Below are 22,968 nucleotides of genomic sequence, written 5' to 3' on the forward strand. Positions count from 1 at the left end.
AAACATAATTTATCTTTTAATCATTACAGCAGCAATTCACCTTATAGTTTTTCGCGTCAGCGCTCCACAGAAGTTCAAACGGAAACTCCCCGTCCCCAGGGACTCCTGCGTCCGCACACTGCCGGTGCCAAGTTGCCCAGCTGCATGTTGGATGCCTCTACGCAGGCACAAACTGATTACGGAACCCTCAAAGCTCGCCAACGGCTCTTCGCTCCCGGAAATGCAAACAATAATGGCGATGGCGATGAGGCAGAGCCGTCCAGCAGTGGTTCCGATAACTCCTTTGCTTTGCAGCCAAAACAGCATCCGCAGCAGACCACCAACTACAACTACCAAAAGCAACAGCAGCAGCAACAACATCAGCAGCAGACCCTATCCCAGTCCCAATCACAGACAGATTACAACACTAACAACAACAACAATGTACCGATGACACCCACCACTTCAGAGCACTCGTTGATGAGCAGCTCTTCAAAGAGTTCAAGTACGAAACCTTCGAATTACTGCTATGAATGCGGCTCCAAGTTCATAATTGAAACCGCTAAATTCTGCATGGATTGTGGTTTAAGGCGGGTCGAACTGTAGATTAACACCACGTAGCCATCGCTGTCAGTAGATTACACCACTCACAGATAATTGAAATCCTCAAAATCCGTACATACACATCAAACACTAAAGCACGGGAAACACACGCCCCGGATGAAGACGACAACTCCTCAAATTGAAGTCTGGCTGGATCGGTCTTGGGGTCTAAAATATACCAAATGTAGTTGTTAAACGCAAGCAGTTTACGAAGAGCGTTAACACCGCTTATATATAGAGTAATAATAATAATAATATATATTTTAATACAAACCAAATTAAGCAAAACAAAGGTTTTATATCGAACAAACTTTAATTAATCGAACTAAACTTGGCATTTCTTACGTAAACATATTTCTCATATTTGATTGCTTAAAAAAATGAAACGAAATAAGCGAACAAAAAACGCAACTCAACGTAAACATATAAACACTTTAACAAAGTTGTTGATTAACAAAGACTGAACGAATTTAAACGATAGAGCGTTGGAAAAAAAAATTAAGAATCGATTATGTAACGTGACAAGAGCAAAACTATTTTTAAACATTTTTTCAAAACCTAACGCAGCAACTCCATTGTATTTGTATTTTGTAATCGTTTTACTAATTATATAGACACTGCTTAAATATATAAATATATATGATAATGCGCGCATACACATTGATTTGAATCACCGATTCGATTGAATATAAAAGTTGGTTTAAAAAGTCCGATTTGACATAACATTCATTCATGAAAACTCATCCCTTTGGATTAGATTGGTCAATTTCTTACACAAATCTTATATCAACTATTTCTATTTCTTCATTTGCAGGCCATTGAACGGAATATCATGGGTATTATTTCTTCGCATAATCCATTAAGCGATTATAGTTATCAGAAACTTATAATGAAAAAGAAATACAAACACTTCTGTTTTACAGATGGCAAGACTTAAATTATCTAGTGCTGCTTAACAAACTAAAAGGTTTAATTCTTCTAGAGGATAATCTTAGGGGCATAGCAGAGCCCCTAATTTGAACTTTTCGGAGTCTGTTTTCATTCACTTAATCTATGGCTTATACTTAAGACTGCACTCATATTTCCTACAGTTTCAGTTTTGTTATATTTGTTGGACCAGCCTTGAGGTAATTTGAGTTTTGGTCCAAATGGTTTTGTATTGATAACTTGGCCATTGATTCCATTAGCCGAGTTTCCAATTTGTCCAAGGTCACAGATATATTCTGCGGCATCCTGGCATACCAAGGAGTAAGCTCATAATCTTCCAGCGCATTGCTCGAGTCGTCATCGGAATCTTCTTCCTCAACGTCAGCCAAGAACTCCGGTCTCTGCTGAGAATTCTTCTCCTTAAATAGATATGTGCCCTGTTTCTTGCATTCCTTAATTATTAACTTGAAGTCCCGGTGATGACGCAGCGTAACCGGATTACCAACAAGAATCAGCAGAGCCTTGGCTCTAGATAGAAGAACATTCACGCGACGCGGATTGCGCATAAATCCCATGTTTGCAAAGGATTTTACCAAACTTGCAAGGATAATGGGCTTCTCGCGACCCTGATAGGTCTCCACACTGCCCACCTCTACGTTGCGGTGCCCCTGTTTTTGGAGTAGCTTGGTAATCAGATTACCCTGAGCCGTATACGGCGCCACTATGCCGATGTCCTCTTGGCTAACTTTTCTTCTCTTTCCAAGACCATCGTTGATCAGTCGTTTTACATACCAGCAGAGCACCTGTGCCTCCAAGTGGTTGTAAGAACTTGTCGAGGTTTGCTCTCTTTGGGTTACTCCATGTGTGGCTTGAAAAATGATCGGGAAATTAGGATTGGGGAGGAGACTCCAATTAGCTGCTAGGTTAACATCAGCAGCGGGAGCCTCAGAGATCAGCTCTCCGTTATAGTAGAGATCGTTGAAAAGGCGGACAATCTGAGGATGGGATCGATAGTTACGACGCAGACGTGTCTGCAGAGTGCGATCATAGTTTCCATTTTCATCCATCTTGTAGCAATCCAAGCCAAGGAGTCGCTCCATGAGAGATTTGCTTAGTCCCAAAGATGCAGCGCGATTGCTCTTTATCACGGCGCCTAGTTGCTTGTGATCTCCAGACAGGATTACATGACAATCCGACTTCTGTTTGATACCTATGATGCCGATCAAAGCCTCCGGTTCAGTTGAAGCGCCCGCCTCATCGATGAAAATGTGACTGAAAAAGTTGTGCTCCCCGAGTTTATCGGTGACCAAGCGTCCCACAGTACAGAGAGTGGCCACAGTGATACCATATTTGAGTATATGTGAAACTCCAAAATGCTCGTAAATATTTTTCGAACAATTGGAATTCTTTAGCAACAGTGCCGGCACGGATTTAAGTCCCTTCTGGTGAACAGACCGTGAGAACACGCGGATCAGCTGGTGATCGGGCTTTGGCTGCTCCTGTTTAGCAAAATGCTCCCGGAGCCGTTCATTGCTGTGGATATACTCGCACAGCTTTAAGGCGATAGTGTCGCAAGCCGAGTTCGAACCGGCGGTTACAAGGATGCGGCTTCGCGGTTGCTGAAGGCGCAGTTGTAGAATGGCCTCCACAATAGTAGTGGTTTTGCCAGTGCCTATAATGTGAAGTAATAATATTAATCAAGTTATAACTGCAATTTAATAAATTATGAAAAATACATATTAGTAAATATAAATATGGAAGTTCCACATACTTTACTTTTAATTGGCATATAATTGTAATTTCATCTCTCGAATCTTAAAGAAAATAAGTACTTTTAGAGTAACTCTTAACTCTTACCTGGTGGTCCGAACAGAATATAAGGTCCCTGAAGACTTGGTCCCGCGACAATTCTCTGCACTGCCTGCAACTGCTCCATGTTGGAATAGATTGACGAATTTAGAAGAAAGACCGCTGCGCTAGGAGCGGGCTGAGGTAGTGGCTTTACTTCCATCCAGCTGGGCAAGTTTGCTCTTTTGTCTATGTGAATCCACGATTTTTCCACCATTTGGGTCAACCAACTGGGGAACGGAAACAGGTACCGACGCACTAGGGGGCTCTCCTGGAGCAGCTGTAGTGCACGATACATGTAGCGGATAGGAGTGCGTTTGGAGCGAATTATGACATAGAAGTGCTGACCCAGCAAGTCCTCTTCTTTGGGGCAGTTTCCACGACTGAATCGAATGTGAACGGTGGTGCGACTGACCTGCTCTACACTAGCAACATGACGGCGCATCGGATCCTTCAAAGGTAGGCCCTCATGGGGATGGGGAAACAGTGCCAGTACGAGCTGTTTGGGCAGTGGAGAGGCTATTAAGCTGGACTTGGGCACTAGCACTACTTCGTCTATATTTGTGGCGACCACTTCCTCTGCATTTATTCTCGTATTTCTAAGTGAAATTTTATATTTGAGCTTAGAGACTCGCTGCACAGCCACATTCTCTTGGATAAGTTGGGCGTATTTCTGTAGGTTTGATAGATCCTCAATTGTGAGCAGTGTCTGCATAACGGAGCACACATTATAGAACTCCAAGTTTCTGGTGGCCAAGTATTCGGCGAACACAGTATTCGCGACGATCAAATCGTTGTCTGTAAATTCGGTGGCTTGAGCCTTCAGCATTTCGTTACTTGGCTGATAATAAGGCAAACTTCGCATCAGGTCCAGAAGTCTGGAGAGGATTGTCATCAGTATCTTAGGAATTTAAGAGGGATAAATAAACTCACTTGATCTTTTTTTCTAGTGCGCCACATGGTATGGTTTGGTTTTCGTCATTAGCTTCCAAATTAAAAATAATTTTCTTACGTTTTAAATAATTTTCTGCGTTTCGAGCTATAAAAGATAGCTGGCGATCCAACTGCAAAATTAATAATTACGTCTTTGCTATTAGCTATTAACTAATTAAAATCACTCACCAACTCTAAATTCTCTGTTCCGTGCATTGTTACGTTGCTAAAAGTAAATTACACAGATTTAATCACATGAATTCAAAATCAAAAACGTAGAAAGCTGCGTAGTTTTCTGGATAATAACTCATTCGCCAAATTTTAAGTTCCGTTAGTTTTTTCGAGACGCACCAATCATATTCAAGCTTTCGCGGCTAACATCGATCTACAGTAATCGATATGTGTGCACGAAGTTCCTATGCTAGGCATCATTGTTTTAGCAAATACGTTTTCCAACACAGGTTTTTTACCATATCTAATAACTGGTTGAGAGGGATTTGTTTACAAAATAAACCGGCAGCAAATTAGAACATCATATTAAATTAAATAATTTCTTGATGTTATCCGTGCCAAGCGGGCGGCCAAATAACACAACTCTTACTAGTGTCGCAACAACATAAAACTTGAAACTGAGGAGCTGTCGGAAATGGCCGATTCGGATTCCAACGAGGTCTTAATAGAGGAAATAGACAGCAACGATGTGCCGGAGAACGAGCTGGAACAATTCCAGGAAACAGAGCCGCTACGCGTGGTAGACATCATTGATTGCGATGCAGATGGCGAGCGACACAGCTTCGGAGCAGACGAGGAGGAAGGAGCTTTGATCAAGCGCTACGTGCAGGGTGTTCAGTGCCTGGAGTTCCCAGACTTTTGTACCAAGCTAGAGGCCAGCGACGAGGATGATGAAGAGCAAATAGAACCAGCGGGAAACAGCAGCGTCGAGCAGCCGAGCACTTCGGCACAAGCAAAAACTGCACAGGAACAGTCGACGGGAAGTGGTCGTTCCGGTGGTGGGGGCTTTCGTAAAAGCCAACTGAGCACTGCCCTGCAAGGACTGATGGGCGAAGCGAACCTGAGCTTTGTATATGGACGCTTCGAAACAGCTGAACGCATCTGTATGGAAATCATTCGTCAGAATCCTCTAGCCAGTGAACCCTTTTACACGCTAGCCGAGATTTATGAGAACCGCGACGAGGTCAAGTTTCTAAACTTTTCCACGCTTGCTGCACACTTAAATCCTCAGGATCGTGATATGTGGATACGGGTTTCCGATCTGCTTGTCCAGCAGGGAAATCTGGCCCGTGCTCGTCTCATCTACACGAAGGCCATTAAAATGCTGCCCAAAGTTTACCAACTGCGACTGAGGAAGGCTCAATTGCTGCAGAAAATGGGGGAAACCAATGCATCTATGTTTACGTACCTAAAAATGCTGCCCCTGATGCCGCCCGACGAATGGAAAATGTGCCTGAACACGGCAAAAAATGTTGCTCGATACTTTCATGTACTGGAGAAGCACACGCTGGCCCTGGAAGCAATGGAGGGGGCATATAGCGTTTGCGGCGCGCGTTTCAGTCTGGAGGACATTAACATATATCTGGAGCTATTGATCTTAAACAAGCAGTATGCCAAGGTTTTAAGATGCCTGCGGGAGCGCACAAATTTCGAGTTAGAGAACGACCAGGAGGAGAGTCTGGAGCTGATATACTTTTGTGAAATCCCAGATGACTATGTTCCCGAATTGCGGGCAAAGCTGTGTGTAAGCCTCATCCACATGCGGGCACACCATCTGCTAGGCTATCTAATCCAAAATATCCAGGAACACATCACTCTGACGACGGATCGAGTGGAGCTATACATGGACGTCACGGAGGCTCTGATGCAGGAGCACAAGTATGCGGAGGCCATAGCGCTGATGAGTCCTATTACTGATGGTGACACTGTTGAGTGTCCTGCGTTTGTATGGCTGCGACAAGCCGAGTGCCTTCGTCAATTAAACCGTACAAATGAGGCAATTCAAAGCTACGAGAAAGTTGTACAACTAGCTCCCTTCTGCTACGATGCACGGTTTACCCTCTCCGCACTGCTGAAACAGCAGGGACGGCACGAGGAGGCCGTTCAGGCTTTGGAGCAACCGGGCGAAGCCGAGGGCCAACCACTAATTGCTCGCCTGTTGTATGAGAGGTGTGTGATGCTACAGCAAATAGGGCGAATCGAGGAGTTTTTAGACGTAGGCTACGCACTGTTAAGCCGACATTCTATAAAGCTGTACAACCGTGAAGAGATGATGGCTGCCTCAAATGGAGGCAGTGCCTACAATTCGGAAAGCCTCAAGACCATCATTCAAATGCGGAGCAAGGCGGTTGATAGCTCAGCGGAGCAAGATTTGCAGGTAAGCATAGGCTTAAGTAACCGTATATTAAATCTAAAATAATTTTCTTTAAGGATCCTGCCAAAAATGCCGCCACTGAGGCCTCCGATCTGACTGTCAAGGATGAATTCAACCTATTCCAGGAACTTGTGCGTACGGCTTTTAAGCATGGCATGCACAGCGCCGCCGAAAAGATTTGCTTTGCCATGGTGACCACAAAGAGATTTACATACTACCACCACGAAATCGAGAGGATTATGGTGCTGATCTGCTACTACAACGACGACTGTGCTATAGCCTTCTCGTATTTACGTGAACTGATAGCCAAGCAGCCTAGCCAGACGGCTCTGTGGAACATGCTATCGCTGATGATTCAAAAGGGTGACGAGGTTCGCTATTATCGCTATATGAGGCGTCTGATGCAACGCCATCCGGTGGATACAAAACCTATGCGCATCTTCCAGGGCCACTATCATCTCAACTGCGCCTCCTTTAAGTATGCCTTAAACATCTACATGCCAATTCTGCGTGAGAATCCGGATCCCCTGGTGGCCCTCTGCATAGCAGTGGCTTTTAATCAGCTTTCTCTGCAGAAGAAAGTTCTTCGCAAGTCGGCTTCTGTGGCCCAGGCCGTGGCCTTTGCCCAGCGGTACAAGGAGCTGCGATCGGCTGGCCATGAATTCTCAGATTGTGCCGCCCAACAGGAGATCTTCTACAACATTGGACGTATCTACCACCAAGCTAACATCCTCCACCTGGCAGTGGAGTACTATGAAAAGGCGCTGGCCGTTCCTGTTCATCCGCTGATTGCAGAACACGAATCCACTTTGGGTTTGCAACACGAGGTCGCTTTTAATCTGCACCTTATATACCGTGCCAATGGGAACAAGTGGAAAGCCCGCCAGTATTTGATCCGTTACTGTGTGGTTTAACCACTGGCCTCTACGAGTTTTTAGCTATTCCGGCTATTAGTTTAAAGTTCTGTCATAAACGCGAACCATGCTAATGTATATATTATTCTTTCAATATTACTGAACAGATTTTTTACAACTACTTTTAAAAAGTATCCAGACAACAAAGTAAAACGACAAACGAATTGTAATTAAACCTTGAAAATACTTGTTAAGCAGAAAGTTCTTGATAGTATTTAAGGTCACTTGACGACATTATATACATTTTTTTTTCTGTATATAGGAGAATCTTTCTCGGTTTATAACGATTAATATCCCGATTATATTATCATAGATTAAAAAATCGTGTAAAATTACCTGTTCTTAGAACTTTTTGTTCCAATTTTTATTCTTTTTACTTTATGCGTTGTTATTGCACGTATTCACTGTTCAGTACTGAAACGAAGCAACAGTAAATGATTGCATTTATACCTATAACGATAAGAACACAATATAGGGGAATACCAATTATTATTTTACTTATCAATTAAAATGTTAATTTACAGTAGGTAGCTGTCTATTCGATCTTTAAGTTCTGTTCTGCAAGAATATAAAGGCACCTTAGTTATTTCCGGATAAAGTAAACTTGTTTTTGCAGGTTGTTTAACGATAAGCACTGTTCGAAATCTTTAATCAAAGCCCTTAAATAACAGTTTGATGTCAACAGTAAAACTTAGTCATCCTAAGTAGCGTATTGGTTTTGGTGTATTGGGTTTTAAATCTTTGGAAAACCGCAGAACTATTGAGAAAAATAACCTTTAGACCTTTAAACTGAAGTATTTCTTTCTTAGTTTACTACTAAAAATGTCTAATTTTTTTTATTGGATATCCATTATTTAAAGCAATTTTTTTTTATTCTTTCCCAGGAATAAAAGTTAAAAAGGCATTTTAAAAAAAGGTGTTATGTAAAAACTTTATTTTGAAAAAGTTCTTATTGGGAATTAAGATTGAACAAGGGATTCATGGGATACAGGATTTAGAAGGAAGATTTTAAAGAAGTTATCAATAGAGCACCTAAAAGGATTGAATTTATAAAGTGATATCTAACGAGTGAAAGTGTAAGAAATAAGATTTCGCATTAGCACGCCGGCATGGAGCAGGATCGTGACTTAACCAAGCGCTTAGAGCACGGCTGTCCTCCATTTTGAGACTCGCTGACCACGTAGCGATGGCTTTCGGAGACTCCGACCCCACAGCCAACACTGCAGGACGACCACGGAGACCATTCCGACAGAACGCAGGCCTTAGGTTGATCAGATCTCGAGGGATTTCTTGATCTGATCACATTGCAGGTATTCAGGCAGTCCAACTCAGTAAGGAAGTTGTTCCGGTTGCCCCGGCATCCTCCGTAGCTAAATGAAATACAACGCTGGGTTTGCGGATCGTAGGCATATCTCATATAAGTTCCGCGGCAAGGTCCCATATCCGGTTCCTGGACACAGATGTCTTTGGCTTGCTCCTCATTTATGTGGCAATCCACGGGATTGACGCATTCCTTCTGCTGGTGCAGCTCCATGCGTCGCGTGCAGTTCTCTTTATCGGGACCATTCTCCAGAAGGAGCAGACGGGTACGGATGGTTACTCCCCGGCCACAGGTCGAGGTGCACGGACTCCAGTCACTCCACTGGGTGGTGGGACATTGTGGATCCGGTAGCTCAACCTGTTCGTATGTGCAATCCGGCCGCATACACTTGTTCTTCTCCACAACCGTAATGTGGGGGCATCGTTTGCGTCCCAAATGATTGACAAAGGTGCGAGTCCTCATGGTGATTCCGATGCCACAGCTGGCCGAACACTCTGACCACACGCTCCAAGGTGAGGTCTTGCACACGCCGGCTCCCTCACCGTTGTTGCCCACTAGGGATTGCGAATTGGCCAGGTTCTCGCCCTCATCATCGTCACGATCTTTTGATTGGGATGAACCACCTGCACATTCGGGTATAGAGGCCACGCACATTTCTTTGGAAACGAGTTGGCGGGAACATTTCTTCTGTTCCGCGGCAGCGGGATACAAAAATTGCCGGTTACGCATGCGTATTCCTTTTCCACAAGTCACGGAACAGGGGCTCCAAGCGGAGTATTCACTGACCCGGCATTCAACTGAAAAAGTATGATTAGAGTGCAATGTTTATTTAAATTGGTTAATTCGCACCTCTGGTGTCTTGCTCCTCGGCATCATCCGACACCTCCAACTGAAGGGCCTGAAGAAACTCATCATCGCAATTCCGGGAGACAATCTTTTCACGTCGCAGGTACAATTTGGCCAGAGGTGTCATCTCGCGGCTTTGAGGATTGTAAAAGGGTGCCCTAGGATCTTCGGGATACATAGTGGTGATACGATACATTCTCTCCGGAGGCTGCGTTTCCGAATTGGGTGACTGCCATGAAATATCCATAAAATATTTGAAATCTCTCAGTCAATAATGTTTTACCATGTATGAGATGCCACTGTCGGTACCCGCATCCCAGGGGTACAAATCAAAGTCCATAGACTCTTTCCAGCTGCAATCCTCAGTGCACAGATCCAGGCCACTAATCCCCACCACCCAATCGGGGGAAGGACCAAACATGGAAACTAGGGATACCTTCGGATGCTTGCGATCCACACGGAACTTGGAGGACGTGTTTTGGTTGACATTCGGGTACCACAAGCCAGCGGCCTTAATTAAGGTGCGCAACTTGGGACCATTTGCTCGCAGTTCCGTTTCCAATGCAGCCGGTGATCCCCACTCTGCCAAGGATCGGAATCCGGCCGTGGCTATGTGGTTCTCACCCCAGAAGGAGAAATTCGACTCGTGCGAGGCACCAATCACATCGGAAAAGTGAGTCAACCAGATTGCAAAGGGATAATCCTTGGGATGAGTTTCATTCGACCAGATGCCTTCAAAAACGAACTGGAAATGATTTTGAAATTTTTAATTTGCAGGTGCTTATAAGATATTTCCTGACTTACGCTGTATTTGGCTTCATCGCAGGCGCAGCATTCTTTCTGAGCAGCAGCGGCATCAGGTTTACGCTCACAGATCACGGTGGATAGGTTGCCATCGTCGGCAAACCAGGCCCTTGGGCCTTCATAGACCATCGCGGAGAGGGATACGCATCCGGAACCCGCTTCCGGAGCCACCCACATCACCTGGACCTCCGTTTTGGGCAGATCGTCGGCCTCGGAAACTGTATTTACGCATCGATCATTAAATTGGGTCAGGGAGTCACTAAACAGCTGGAAGCGACCCACTCGCCTTGGACTGGCTGCCTGAGGTCGTCTTGCTCCAGTGTGTGCCTCCGCAGCAATAGTGAAGTGAGTAAAATGCTGGATTTTTGTGTGAGTTCGGGATCCAAGTAAAAGCACTGCAAACAAATTTAAATTTAAACTTCGATAAAAAAAACTAAACTAATCGATTAGATGTAGCCTATAATCAACACTGCTTTGAGTCTCTGGTTGTCTCGCTCTCGCCGTTCATATTTAAGACAACGCGCAAAGTTGATTTCTGAAATTTATTTAGTTATTAGATTTTCTGTTTTAAAAATGTCCACATTTTTAGAAATGCTGTCGGGAGATCAGAACGTCGACCTGAAGAAGTGCGGTGACGTGGTGATCTCGCCCAGCGATAATATGATCGCGCTTTATTGCCACTTCTGTTCGGACATCTACACAAATCTGCCAGAGTTTTTGAGACACCTTCAGTGGGCACATGTGGATGTTCTGCATTTTACTAAGGAGCCCAATGTATACAGCGTTGAGGAGCTGCTTATCGACAGGGAAGTATCCGAGGAAAATGCCCAGACTGCAAAGGACAACAACAGGAGCGGAGACTTCAGGGAACATGCAGAATCGGTAGAGCCTAAAACTAAGAAGGATATAAAGGATACTTCCCAAGAAAATTGCAAGTATCTAGAATTTTATTTAATTTTAAAATATTATTTAATGAAAATTTACCTATCCCGCAGGTGAAACTAAATATAAACTGGCTAAAACAAACGATTTTACAGGATTTAAAAGCATTATTTTCGAGGCAAATGACTTCAAAGAGAATGAAATCATCAACATGGAAACTTTCACAGTAAAGGGATCTCGCAATATTGTTAAAAACAAAAAAACCCTACAAATTTGCGACCTAAAGAGTCACACCATTGCCAGGAAATCGAGGAAACACATGAGCATCGTAAAGAGCCGAATACTTAATTCCATCGAAACCAAAGAACTACAAATTAAATCTGTAATACCCAACATCATTCCTCACATAACTGAACCACTACAATTAGATAACATACCCGCACATAGCTATCAAACACCTCCCAAGTGTTTCTCGAGAGCACCTATTTTAAGTGTAAGAAAGTCTTCTCTAACTAAGGCACAAGGACCTCTCGGGAGCCCCAGCTCGCCAGAGATTATAACCGCTCTTTCCCAAGTGAAACTGCTTGATTTTAAACCAAAGACCATTTCACCTAGTCGGGAAATTCACAATTTTTACGTTTCTAATATGGCGAATAAAAAACCGACCTTAAAAATAAAAGAGGTAAAAAGTCTTCCAAATCTTAATGTTAAGCCAAAAGTGTTATATGAGCTAAATAATAGAAGTGAGAGCAGTTCAAACACTTCATCCTCGCCCAAAAAGACTCAGACTAACAAATTTTTGATAAACCACGTTCTGGAAGAAAAAGCCAAACAAAAGAAGCTCGAACTATCTCAAAACCAAAAACTAATCAAAGATACCAGTAAAAGCCTAAAAACTATACAGTTTAAGGAAAACATTCACGTGGGACAGCAGATGGAGGAAAAGTGTAAAAAATCCAATGAAAACGATGTCCAAAAACTATGTTATGATATACCCGATAGTAACCCGATAGTAACAAACAATACAAAACATGAGATTATAAATGCACTTGTGACAAAAGAGGGTCAAATTATTCCCAAGAAAAACACAACTGCTAAATTAGACAGTTGCTCTCTCTTGCAAAACGTTGGGGTAAGCAATTAGGACACCGACACCTTGCACAATTTACGCCTAATATCTTGATCCCTTGTAGTTGTCAGCAATCATAAATAGTACTTTTGAGGACAAGTTAGTTTTCGAAGAAGTACTGCAGTTGAGGCAAAAAGCTTCCCAGTTTAGCAAAATCTACAAGCATTACCATTGCATTTGGAATTATAGAGCTATGAATCCGCCAGCTGAACCTCAATTAATTTCCCTTATGATCTCCTCTTTAACCTCGGAGGTAAACATGGTGATGAGATGCAACCTGACTGAAAGCGATATAAAACGGATTGTTAACCTGATTTTCGTTTGGCACAAAAATATGACTGATCAGGAGGATGTTGAGAAGCCCAGTCTTTCGACCAGCGCTCAATATTATTTAAATTTATTCACGTTTTTACCTGTCAGCTTTGTATTTTTCTGCGCGAACTGTAACGATTACTTTGCTGTTGAAAAAACATACAAACAGCATTTGATGTCACACCAATTTAATGACGTTTTTGCTTCCTAGAGTGGCGAGGATAACTTTTAATTTAAGATATTATTGAATGTTCAAGTTATACATTATTAAACTCTACGAAATGTTATATAGTTGTCTAAAAGGGAAATATCTTAGCTTCTTGTTTACTTTTTCTTAGCATTTTTTATATTTTACACTTATTTAAGACTGGAATATGTGTCGATTTTTTTTAGTTATTTCATAAATAAAACAAAAATTAAATTATAAAGATTAGCCACATAATTATACATATGGCGTTATCAAAATAGGAGTTGAACTAAGACGGACTTTCATATGTTCTGGATTCCCTTATCGATGGCTCTTGTTTTTAGTTCTCAAGTGGCCCCGCTGATTACGAAACCAGCTTCTCGACTTACAATTATATGTCTTGCCCGGAACGTATCCGTTGGGTCCATCGGCCACAATTAATTTGTATCCATTGTCACCGCGTGTGCGTCGGCCGTGGTTTAAGTGGGTGGGCGCCCGGGGACATGCGGTGACCAAATTAATTGTCAGCCAGACAACGAAGACGAGGCGGATGAGCAATGGCAGCGATTGCCCCATCTTTAGTGCTTTGTTTCCCGCGTTATCACTTGACTTGCTTTCTGAGCTCAACTGCAGCAACGACCGTATCAAGCGAGGCTCAAAAACAGACTAATCGAGCCAGAGAGACGATAGAGCTATCTTCAAGTCAGACGACGGCGACCCGATGCCGGATGCTTCGGGAACTCTGATTACAAAAATTACTCGCTAGGTGATCTTGACTTTCTCAATCCATTTGCTCCTTGATTAATTTCGAAATTTATTCTAGTGTTTCTTTTCTATTTGGTATATATTTCGTGGTATAAATGTTGCAGTACAATTTACAAATAATATTACAATTATATATTTCCATATCATCGGTAACAGTGTTCACTATCGTAGTTCGTAGTTCATAAATTTGTAGGTTGGCTCTGCGCTCACCAAGTAGTTTGATCCGAGAGGATGCGCCCTAGGAAACTCATAAAAAGCGAATATACTGATAAATCAAACTGGGATCACGCGGTTGGCATTCAATCGGTTAATAGAGAATACAAGTGAGAACTATAAAGCATAAGGGCCATAAATCACAATTGAAAATTAAGTTAATACTAAAAGGTCAGAATAGGCGTTTCCCGGTGATCCAAAAGGTCTGCAAAGGGAGTTGAGTTGAGTATTGCGAGTATTTTGGGAATCTTTGAGCAGTTTACCTTTTGCAATACTCCACCAGGGCAGTGTCACATAGGTGAGGAATGCATTAAGCGGCGTGGACTGCTGTCTTCTATTCTCCTTCCAGAAATGAAAGGACTGAGTGAATCCTCGACTGGTCCACAGAGGATTATAGGCGCCATCGTCGAGTTCTGAAAGTAGATAGACCACACCAGATAAGTTGTGTTTAGTCATAAATATATTAAACTATGTACATGCATTATTAAACAAGAAATATGGATAGAAAACCCTAGGAAATGACCTTTTATTGCCTTTTTGGGAACATCACACCAGTAGTAGATGTTGGTGCCATCGGGAGTTCTACGTTTGGGCACCAAATGCAGCATCTTACTGACATGAGCCTGTTTGGCTGTCCTCGGAAGTGTAGCACTGGTGGCCTCCTGGTTGCCATTTGCAACATCCAGCATGGGTGTTAGTTCCGTGGGAGAAATCACCTTGGTTATATCACTCTCCTCGTTCTCATTGTTCTCTTTTGGCTGCAACGGATGACTCTCCGGTTCAATAGGCAAGCGGACACATTTTTCAAAGCGTTTTGGTGGGGTCTTTGGGGACTCCACCACCGGAAGCTCTTCCCGTCCACGAACACTAATCATGAGTTTACTATCGCTCTCACTTAAAATGGCCATCTTAGGAGCTCCAGCCCCTTCCGACTCGCTACCATTCAGAGAGGTAGCATCATCGGCGATCTCGTACTCTTCGGTTTTGGAGGTCTCCGTCTTTGGATTATTATTATTGACAGATTTAATTTTGGTTGCAGCACTCGTTTTGCCTTTGTCCTTATCCTTTTCCTTGTCAATTGCTTTGTCCTTGTCCTTATCCTTGCTAGCTTTAAGCCGTTTGGGCGACATCTTGGACAGAAAATTTGTCGTTGAGCCGTTGACCTTCTGATTTGAGGACTTTTTGTCGTTCTCCTTGTTTTTATCCTTATCTTTATCTTTATCCTTCTCTACATCCTTGGCTTTGGCTGTACGCAGTCTTGGGGGTATGATCTTCTTTGTTGCTACAGGAAGGCTAGTTCTGCGATCTGCTGCGCTCAGGGAGGCGCTTCTCGTGATGCTTCCCCCTGTGGCTTTCGTTTGTTCTCCGATGGAAGCCGGAAACTGTTTCTTTTGCCAACCAGCAGTTCGCTCTCCACACTTAAGATGCTAGTTTTGGGCCTTAGACGGGTTGGCCTCTTGTCGGGAATCTTGGCCAGACAAGCGGGCGACTCGTTGGACGGATCCTCGCAACTGGGGCAGTATACCTCGGACATCTCTGGGGTGTCCGTGTTTTTGGCCGATGCCCAGCGCTTCTTGCACTTTTTGCCACCAAAGCAATTACAGCCAGTGGATGTGCTTTGTCCAGTACCATTGTTTTCCCCCGATACTGTGACTTCCACGGCGGCACTCAACGGTGGCGGAGTTACAGCTGGAACAGCAGTTGCTGCTGGAGCCGCGGATGTACTCTCACTTGGAGATTCTCGGGGCAACTTTTCTTGGTCACCAGTCGCGATTTTGTGGTTTTCGCAATTCGGATTTGGGTGCAGTTTTGCCGCTGAGGCCGAGAAAGCAGGACGTTGCTGATCTACAAGTAGATATAGATCGGTTTTGGCGTTTTAAAAGCATATACATCGACACACATGTACAACCGATGATCGGCCCAAGCAACTTAAACGATAATTGGCAACAAAAAGCAATGAAAATAATAAACCAGTATAGGGAAACACAAAAAGCTATAGGATCAATCGGTGAGTGGTAAGGAATATGGACGTCTAATGAATATACAATCAAGCCACCACCAAGTAAAATAGAATTTCTAAAGGGAATTGGGTAAGGAATGGGACTATAGGATGTGATGAATGATTCCCTCCTTTAACCCAATATCCAGTGTCAAAACAAAAGCCAAACGTAATATAATTTTTGTTGTCCTTAGTGTATTAGTTGTCCTGCTTTCTCGGCAATATGTCTGGTGTTCTCTTTATATATATACTCTGGATTTAGGGGCACATATAAAGTATATATATAAATTTGATAGTTGGAAGTTGTAAAAGGAAAATCAATGGAACCACAACACATTACGAGAATTAAATCAGGAATATGAACGGAAATGAAAGGAGCAAGCGGAAAAAGCATCATTAACTACGATATCAACTACAAGCAATGTAGAATTCTAAATACCATGCAAATAAAGGATGCTCAAATGAAGAGGAAACTAGGATAAATAATTAGTGGTTCAAACTGACCATCACGAAGATCTCCGGCCTCGATCTCGGACACCTCGCTTGCCAGTGAGTCCAGACCCTCGTTTTCCGATCGCGCCTTTGCTCCTACACTGGGACTGGTACCGCTACCCACCATGTCCTGGTTATTCGAGTTTTTGGTACGCCAGCCGTAGCGTGAGAAGTTATTAAGATTGGCGCTCGGATCGCTAAGACGTCGCTGGTGCCGATAAGTGCAATAGTCGTCATTCTCCTCCTCCCACTCATCCCACATGTCAGTGGCGCAGAATCCTGGCTCGCTGGTTGGAGTCTCCACCCCGGATCCCTTTGGCTTGGTCACTGCCATCTCGGCATGACCCTTTCCCTGCGGTCCTTTCATCCGGACAAACTCACACCGAGTCTGGACGCCAGCACCACTGCTGAATAGGCCAAAGGACATGCGCTGGGCCACCTTGGAACTCAGACTAGATTGCTAAAAAAAAAAAAACACAAAAAAAAGTTAAAATAAGAACCAAAGTATGTCAGACTGCGACTAACCCTGGCATCGTATACTTTCTTCAAGGCATCGTATCGTATGGATCCTAAGAAGATCACACCCTGGACCGCTCCATCTTTATCGTTGGCCACCAGTTCCACGCACACCATTTCCCCGTCGCGCACAAGGATGTCGCTGAATACTTCATCAAAGTTGTCCACCATGAAACAGATGTGCGGATACGTGATCTCTTCGCCCTCGCCCTTGGTGTCCATCTTCCTGCGACTCGGACTGGCGTACACCCTCTGGGAATGCCTCCTTAGCACCTGAAGCTCCTTAGGCGAGGTTCTTGTACAAATGGCCAGTGTCAGTGTGTAATCGAACTGGTGGATGACCATATTGAGATAAACTGTCTCCTCCCAGTCCACATCGGGATCTCCGATGGGCAGTTTGCGCGAGTCCTTGCGGAACACCTCCACCTCAGTCTGCCCAAAGAATACGTTGATTATTTTTTGAGTTAAGAGGTAGAAGCGGTAAAGACTGATGCTTACCTCAAATTTTGGCATGTGGCGCGAGGAGCTCTTCACGTGCTTCTTGCGTACAAAAAACAGCAAGTCGTCTGAGTCGATGCTGTGCACGGGCTCTGTTTGGAAGAGGAAGTGCCGCACGAACAGGTCCGTCCAGTAGGTGGTACCTTGCAAAACCACGAATCCGCCATCTGATAAAAGGAATGCATTAGGTTGTTTGTAAAAATGTTTTTGATGATCATTTTATAAATATAAAATTAGAGGAAAATATATATTTATAAATTATATAAGTATAAATAGTCTAATCTTGATCACAAACTGTGTCCAAAATATTAAATTATCTTTACGTTTCTATCCGATTTTAGGTCATGTTCAACTTATATGGATTTTAAGGACTCGTATGAACTGGGGGATGCTGATGTTGACCGACAGGTGAACAGCTGTTTGCGGTTACCCCATCCAGTCATTTCGGGCCGATAAAAGTAAAAGCCGTTTATATAAAAGAAAACAAAGAGGTTGGCCAAAAGTGGGGCGGAAAAGGCACGCACACAGGCGCATCAGGCCAAAAACACACACATCCTTAAGGGTTGCCCTGTGTGACTAATCGATAATGTGCAAATGTAGACAAATTTTCCCTGCAATTCTAGACAATCTGGGTACTTCAGAGTCTGGATTAAAGTGATACACCCACCGTCCTTAAGCAGCTGACGCATCTCCTTGGTGCGCTGGAAGTTAATGTCCTCCAGAAGCTGTTGCAACGGCGTTTGTGATCCCTTCAAGAGGGCAGCAGCGGCACTGGCGAGAGCCATTCTAACGGGGGATTTCCACGGTTCCGCGCTTCCGGATGACGATTTAGAATGGTGAGTATTACTATTTCACAACGTCCAAGACATCACGATGATTGCGGGGGGTGAGGGGGCTCGACTTAGTGATGTCTATATTTCAACATTTGTTTTTTTTTGTGCTGCAGTCGGAATACTAGTCAGAGCAGCTTATCTCGATGGCACTTGCAAATCGCAACTGAGCAGCAACTCTTAAACACCCTCGCTTTTACCACTTGGGGGTTGTTTTTCCCTTTTCCGCGGAGTATCCCCCATCTGTATTATCAGGAATCAGCTGGCTCCAATAAATGATTGTTTCTTTGTCTTATTTATAGTAAATAGTCAAAAATCCTACGGTTAACTCTTTTGTCCAACTAAGCTTTTATTGTTTAATGCAAAAAAACGTAAATAACGATTAAAAAAGATTGCGTAGTGTTGACGATAACAGTAAACTTGTTCGATTAGAGCTTACCATCGGTTATCGAGTTTGAACTTTATAAATTTGTAATAGTAATTTTGTAAGACATATTAAGGGTATTCCCGAAACGAAATCTGTATTTTAACGGTTCTTGTGAAAATTTAAATTTCCATTGGATTGGTTTTATAATATTCTCACTTTTAAGAAATACTTAAGTTACCATTTTTTATATTCACAAGCTTATCTTTTTTTTATTTTTAATAATCACTTACTACTTTTTAATTCATTTACCAATTTTATAACTTGAAAGGAAAAAGCTTTTTACTGATTTACCAAAACGTCATTAGATTCTTGCAGATTTTTTATATCATCCTGCAGCTCCTTCAACTCTCGAAGCATAGTGCGCGACAGTTGACCCTCTGGAGTGGCCAAGGGTTCAAATAAAAGCATTCGCAGCGATTCCCGTAGCATAACTTCGACTTGTTGCAATTCCACCTGGAAAGAAAAATACTTAGTATTTAGGTTTAGGAATAATATTGTCCCTTCCCACCAAAAGATCATTGGTACTATGCTCCTGCTCGCTGTATAGTTTTCTGGCCAGTTCTGCCTGTGTGTTAGCCAACTCATATAAAGCAATAGCCTTCAATCTGGAGATTCCAGGGGTGACGACCTTGAGTACCAACAGTATCTCCTGGCACAAACGTATCTTCCTCTCGTAGACCTTCCTATTTGGTCGGTGTGTTATATTCTGCAGAATCTGACGCAATATGGAGGCAATATTTTGTTTCAAATCCAGCATTAGAAAGTGATTCCGATGCAGAAGGCGGCTCAGCTTGGCCAAAAGTAGCTCCAACCTGTATATATCATCTCTGGCATGGAATATTTCCTCCTTAGCTCGCTCCAGCATATTAGTCACAAACTCTTGCTTTAAAGTGTGATCTGGATTCAAGAGACATTGCCAGGTTCCCGTATCCGGTTGGCGAATTATGTATCCTTCTGGACAGGAACAGTGGCTGCATATAAAGCTGCTCATATGAGTGCCCAGCTCAGTAGGGTCCTGGCATCTCGGACAGGTGCAGTCAAAGCACTTACCCTCCTTAAGGATTTGACGACGCTCCTCAGTGCCCAGAAGCACATTGGTGTAGCAATTATAGAGAATCTCCCCGGCGGCTATAAATCGGTTAGTGTACACCTTTATGCGTCTCTCGTCATCGATGGCGGTCACCAGGTTTGGCATGCAGCTGTGGGCAAAAAGGCCAGCCCTGCGATACAATCCTCTCAACGTCCCACCCGACTCCGGAGCCCTAATCTCAAAAGCATTTATATCCAGGATGCCAAGTAGACCCTGCACCAGATCCTCATCCGCCTCGCCACTTAATTGCTTTAGCACACCTCCAGTTTCTAGGGGAGCAATAGCATGCTCCTGGTAGTTTTTCCATATATCTGTACCCTTTCTAGCAGCCAATTGGTTTTCCATTTGGGTCATTTCCTCGTATAAGGGAAGAGTTTCTTGGTGCTCTCTTAAGAGCAGGCATTTTAGGGCTGCCTGTACTTCTGTATGCTCTTTTTTCTGGATAATCTTCACTTGATCATCTGAAAGGTCCATTCCAGAAAGCCTCTGGCAATTACGTTCATCGTGTTCCGAGCAGTCCTCGCACAAAGTCAAAAGGCGACACTTTCTAAAGTATTTATATAAGAGCCCGAGATAAATAAGGAACTTCTATGGAGTCTACCAACCTGCAAAAGCTCTCCGTCAGTTTGAAGCACTTGGAGCAACGTCGATCACCCAACTGGGGCAAAACAACGATTGGTTTCTCCAGTAGCAAAGTCTCGCCAGCTCGAAGATTACACAGGGCAACCAAAAATCTTCAAATGTTATCATAAATATAACATATATAAATACATATGTATATAGAAAGGGTTTTAGTAGGACCCACCTGCCCAGCGTGTCATTCTGTTTTACCTCGCACTTCTTCACAAAATCGTCGGTTACTGCGGCCATTCTATGTTCACGTTCCCTTTGGCTACCTTTGGCATACTGACAACACAACCAGCGACATGCTGGCAACTTATTTTTAATTGAACGACAATTCTTTATTTATTTCTTGGTCAATGATTCCCCCACCCAGCCAAACGTTGAACCGTGTCGCCTGTACACAATGCAAAAGTGGCAACATCAGAAGGGAGAGCATTGGTTCCGACTAATCTAATTTATTTTAAATTTAAAATCGCAGCAGTCGTGTTCCGAAACGCATACAAGACTCAATTAAAAGACCCTTTGGGATACTATCTGCCGTATTTCTTCAAATCGGATTCAATCCGCTCCAGTTCCATGGAGATCCGATCCGATAGATAGCCTTCTGCGGAATTTTCCGGCTCAAAGCGAAGTAGTTCAATTGCTTCCTTAGCCACCATACTGGCGGTCCTCAAATGAGCCTGTAAAATCAAACATCACACACCACATTAAATTAAAATCTTAATTGACTATTTTACTGACCACATATTCCTTTTTGTCAAGATCACTTTCGGCAAACTGCAGTTCCACCAGTTCCACTAACGCCAGCAGATACTCAAACAGACCAATTGCATATAGCTTGGAGATTCCGGGAACCACAGCACGGCAGACTGGTAGTAGATCAGAGCAAAGTTCCACCCGACGAGCTAGGAGCTTCTTGCACGGCTGCTCCATGGAGTTCATCAATGCCGCCGCTCGCAGAATGCTGGCAATGTTTTGTTTAATATCAAGCAGCATGAAGTGATTGGGATGAAGAAGTGGGCCATATTGGTTTAATAAAGCTTCGTAGACCTGTAGATCCCCCCTGGCCTCAACCAAAGCTGAACCCACTTCAGCTTGCAGTTCGTGAACTTCGGCAGCGGTTAGGAGAGCATTGCAATTCGGGCAACGCCAATCTCCAAGTCTTCCATTTGAATCTATCTCACAAACTGAATATCCCTCACACTCTCTGCACTTCATGCTGCTCATGTGGGTGCCCATTTCAGTAGGATCTAGACATCGCGAACATGTACACTCGAATCTACGACTCAAACGTAGTTGGTGTTGTCTCTGACTGGTTCCCATCAAAGGATTCGTGTATGAGTTGTAGATGATGTCACCAGGCTGCAGGGGAACAGCTGCATAAAGTTTCATGTTAAACTGTTCATCCAAGGCTACAACTGTGTTCGGGACACAGTGGTGAGGTAAACTAGCTCCGCAAACAAAAACCCCCTTCAAGGTATCACCATCCCTTGCGGTCACCTCGAAGGAATTACTATCGATACGGATGCAGTGGGCGTGGAGTTCATCAGATGATAATTGCTGATTGGATAGAACATCTAAAAAACCACTCTGCATTATGGGACGCACCACTTGTTCCTCATGCTCTTGCCACATTCCTTCTCCGTCGCGGTACTCATCCAAATTGATAGGCATATCGATGAGCATTTGACAATCGGCTCTAGTATCCGAATTCTCCAGCAGAAGGAGCAACTTTAGAAGTCCACATATACCATAGTTCTTAACTAGAATATCTTTACAGATGGCTTTGCCTGCTCCGCTGGTGAAAAATTCGCAATCGAATTCATCATGCTGGCTGCAATCCATGCACAGAGGAAACACTTGACACCTTCGGCACATCACATAGGATTCCTGAAGACATTGTGCGCATTTTAGCTGGTGGCATTCCCAATGGGGAGCTACCAGCAACGGACGCTCTTCCAAAATCGTATCCCCCGGTTCGATGTTTATGGCAGCAACTAGATGCCTGTATAATATTATGACTTTATAAAAGTTATAGAAAAGAGCCTTTAACTTACCTGCCTAACTTCTCATTGTGAACCTGCTGAATATTTTCCCCAAATTCTTGCATCGGTTACGTGTGTTGCCTGGCAAGAAAACTATTCAGTTAGTAATTTTACCATTGGCATCGTGGCTTCTGGTTCCTTTACTCACCCAAAACGCACTGAGCAATTATAAATATACTCTGCGGTGCTGCTGGCTGAGGAAGAAGAATTTCCCTCTTTTTCAGGAGCCCTGTCGTTTTGCTAAGTACTTTCGCTAATTGCGTGCGTAGCTCGAACGAGATGATGCTTTATTTATAGACTCAGTCGTTTGGAGGAGGTGATGCCGCACTAACGTCTCTGCTTTTTTTCTCTTAATTTTTCCTTCAGGGAAAAATATTTATGTATATGAACCTTCTATG

General features: G+C 43.4%; 8 protein-coding genes across 15 annotated transcripts in view; 3 read left to right on the forward strand and 5 right to left on the reverse strand.

Annotated features, from left to right (window-relative positions):
• LOC108112470 overlaps nt 1-1,240 on the forward strand; it is a 22,460-nt gene extending 21,220 nt beyond the window's left edge. For 4 of the 5 annotated variants that reach the window (XM_017222324.2, XM_017222325.2, XM_017222321.2 and 1 more), the window contains one exon: nt 30-1,240. In XM_017222324.2, coding sequence (XP_017077813.1) covers nt 30-585 — 556 coding nt within the window. In that variant the 3' untranslated portion in view covers nt 586-1,240. The remainder of the gene's footprint in view (nt 1-29) is intronic. The other variant, XM_017222322.2, reaches the window with a different exon arrangement.
• Nucleotides 877-8,464, reverse strand: LOC108112473 (putative helicase MOV-10). 2 transcript variants are annotated; one of them, XM_017222331.2, is made up of 5 exons: nt 7,927-8,464; nt 4,480-4,516; nt 4,291-4,421; nt 3,367-4,235; nt 877-3,181 (listed from the first exon to the last, which is right to left on the reverse strand). In XM_017222331.2, exons 2-5 carry the CDS (start codon nt 4,504-4,506, stop codon nt 1,668-1,670), a joined length of 2,541 nt encoding a protein of 846 aa, XP_017077820.1. In that variant the 5' UTR covers nt 4,507-4,516; nt 7,927-8,464; the 3' UTR covers nt 877-1,667. The 2 variants fall into 2 exon arrangements, with proteins under 2 accessions (XP_017077820.1, XP_017077819.1); XM_017222330.2 differs by lacking the exon at nt 7,927-8,464 and having other exon boundaries at nt 4,480-4,586.
• On the forward strand, nt 4,791-7,925 carry LOC108112472 (general transcription factor 3C polypeptide 3). The gene is made up of 2 exons (XM_017222329.2): nt 4,791-6,679; nt 6,733-7,925. Exons 1-2 carry the CDS (start codon nt 4,937-4,939, stop codon nt 7,588-7,590), a joined length of 2,601 nt encoding a protein of 866 aa, XP_017077818.1. The 5' UTR covers nt 4,791-4,936; the 3' UTR covers nt 7,591-7,925.
• Nucleotides 8,465-8,502: 38 nt separating the features above from the next.
• LOC108112474 (spondin-1) lies at nt 8,503-13,747 on the reverse strand. Its single transcript, XM_017222332.1, has 5 exons — nt 13,461-13,747; nt 10,562-10,956; nt 10,041-10,502; nt 9,761-9,986; nt 8,503-9,708 (listed from the first exon to the last, which is right to left on the reverse strand). Exons 1-5 carry the CDS (start codon nt 13,645-13,647, stop codon nt 8,687-8,689), a joined length of 2,292 nt encoding a protein of 763 aa, XP_017077821.1. The 5' UTR covers nt 13,648-13,747; the 3' UTR covers nt 8,503-8,686.
• LOC108112476 (protein teflon) lies at nt 11,072-13,312 on the forward strand. Its single transcript, XM_017222333.2, has 3 exons — nt 11,072-11,492; nt 11,557-12,575; nt 12,637-13,312. Exons 1-3 carry the CDS (start codon nt 11,135-11,137, stop codon nt 13,093-13,095), a joined length of 1,836 nt encoding a protein of 611 aa, XP_017077822.1. The 5' UTR covers nt 11,072-11,134; the 3' UTR covers nt 13,096-13,312.
• A 149-nt stretch (nt 13,748-13,896) lies between the features above and the next one.
• LOC108112471 lies at nt 13,897-18,803 on the reverse strand. The gene is given in 8 exon segments (XM_017222327.2): nt 13,897-14,254; nt 14,313-14,462; nt 14,573-15,400; nt 15,403-15,894; nt 16,553-17,000; nt 17,066-17,488; nt 17,555-17,721; nt 18,222-18,803. Coding segments are annotated over 8 exon segments (2,667 nt in total). The 5' UTR covers nt 18,340-18,803; the 3' UTR covers nt 13,897-14,213.
• LOC108112478 (SET domain-containing protein SmydA-8) lies at nt 18,402-20,781 on the reverse strand. 2 transcript variants are annotated; one of them, XM_017222337.1, is made up of 4 exons: nt 20,733-20,781; nt 20,507-20,635; nt 19,320-20,448; nt 18,402-19,264 (listed from the first exon to the last, which is right to left on the reverse strand). In XM_017222337.1, the coding sequence occupies exons 3-4, from the start codon at nt 20,373-20,375 to the stop codon at nt 19,091-19,093; spliced, it is 1,230 nt and encodes a 409-aa protein (XP_017077826.1). In that variant the 5' UTR covers nt 20,376-20,448; nt 20,507-20,635; nt 20,733-20,781; the 3' UTR covers nt 18,402-19,090. The 2 variants fall into 2 exon arrangements, with proteins under 2 accessions (XP_017077826.1, XP_017077824.1); XM_017222335.1 differs by having other exon boundaries at nt 20,707-20,779.
• A 183-nt stretch (nt 20,782-20,964) lies between these two features.
• LOC108112748 (SET domain-containing protein SmydA-8) lies at nt 20,965-22,888 on the reverse strand. 2 transcript variants are annotated; one of them, XM_017222994.1, is made up of 4 exons: nt 22,719-22,888; nt 22,583-22,651; nt 21,267-22,530; nt 20,965-21,205 (listed from the first exon to the last, which is right to left on the reverse strand). In XM_017222994.1, exons 2-4 carry the CDS (start codon nt 22,633-22,635, stop codon nt 21,056-21,058), a joined length of 1,467 nt encoding a protein of 488 aa, XP_017078483.1. In that variant the 5' UTR covers nt 22,636-22,651; nt 22,719-22,888; the 3' UTR covers nt 20,965-21,055. The 2 variants fall into 2 exon arrangements, with proteins under 2 accessions (XP_017078483.1, XP_017078482.1); XM_017222993.1 differs by lacking the exon at nt 22,719-22,888 and having other exon boundaries at nt 22,583-22,699.
• Between the last annotated feature and the right edge of the window lie 80 nt (nt 22,889-22,968).

Source organism: Drosophila eugracilis, unplaced genomic scaffold (genome assembly GCF_018153835.1).
Source record: "Drosophila eugracilis isolate 14026-0451.02 unplaced genomic scaffold, ASM1815383v1 contig_90, whole genome shotgun sequence".
Taxonomy (NCBI): Eukaryota; Metazoa; Arthropoda; class Insecta; order Diptera; family Drosophilidae; genus Drosophila; species Drosophila eugracilis.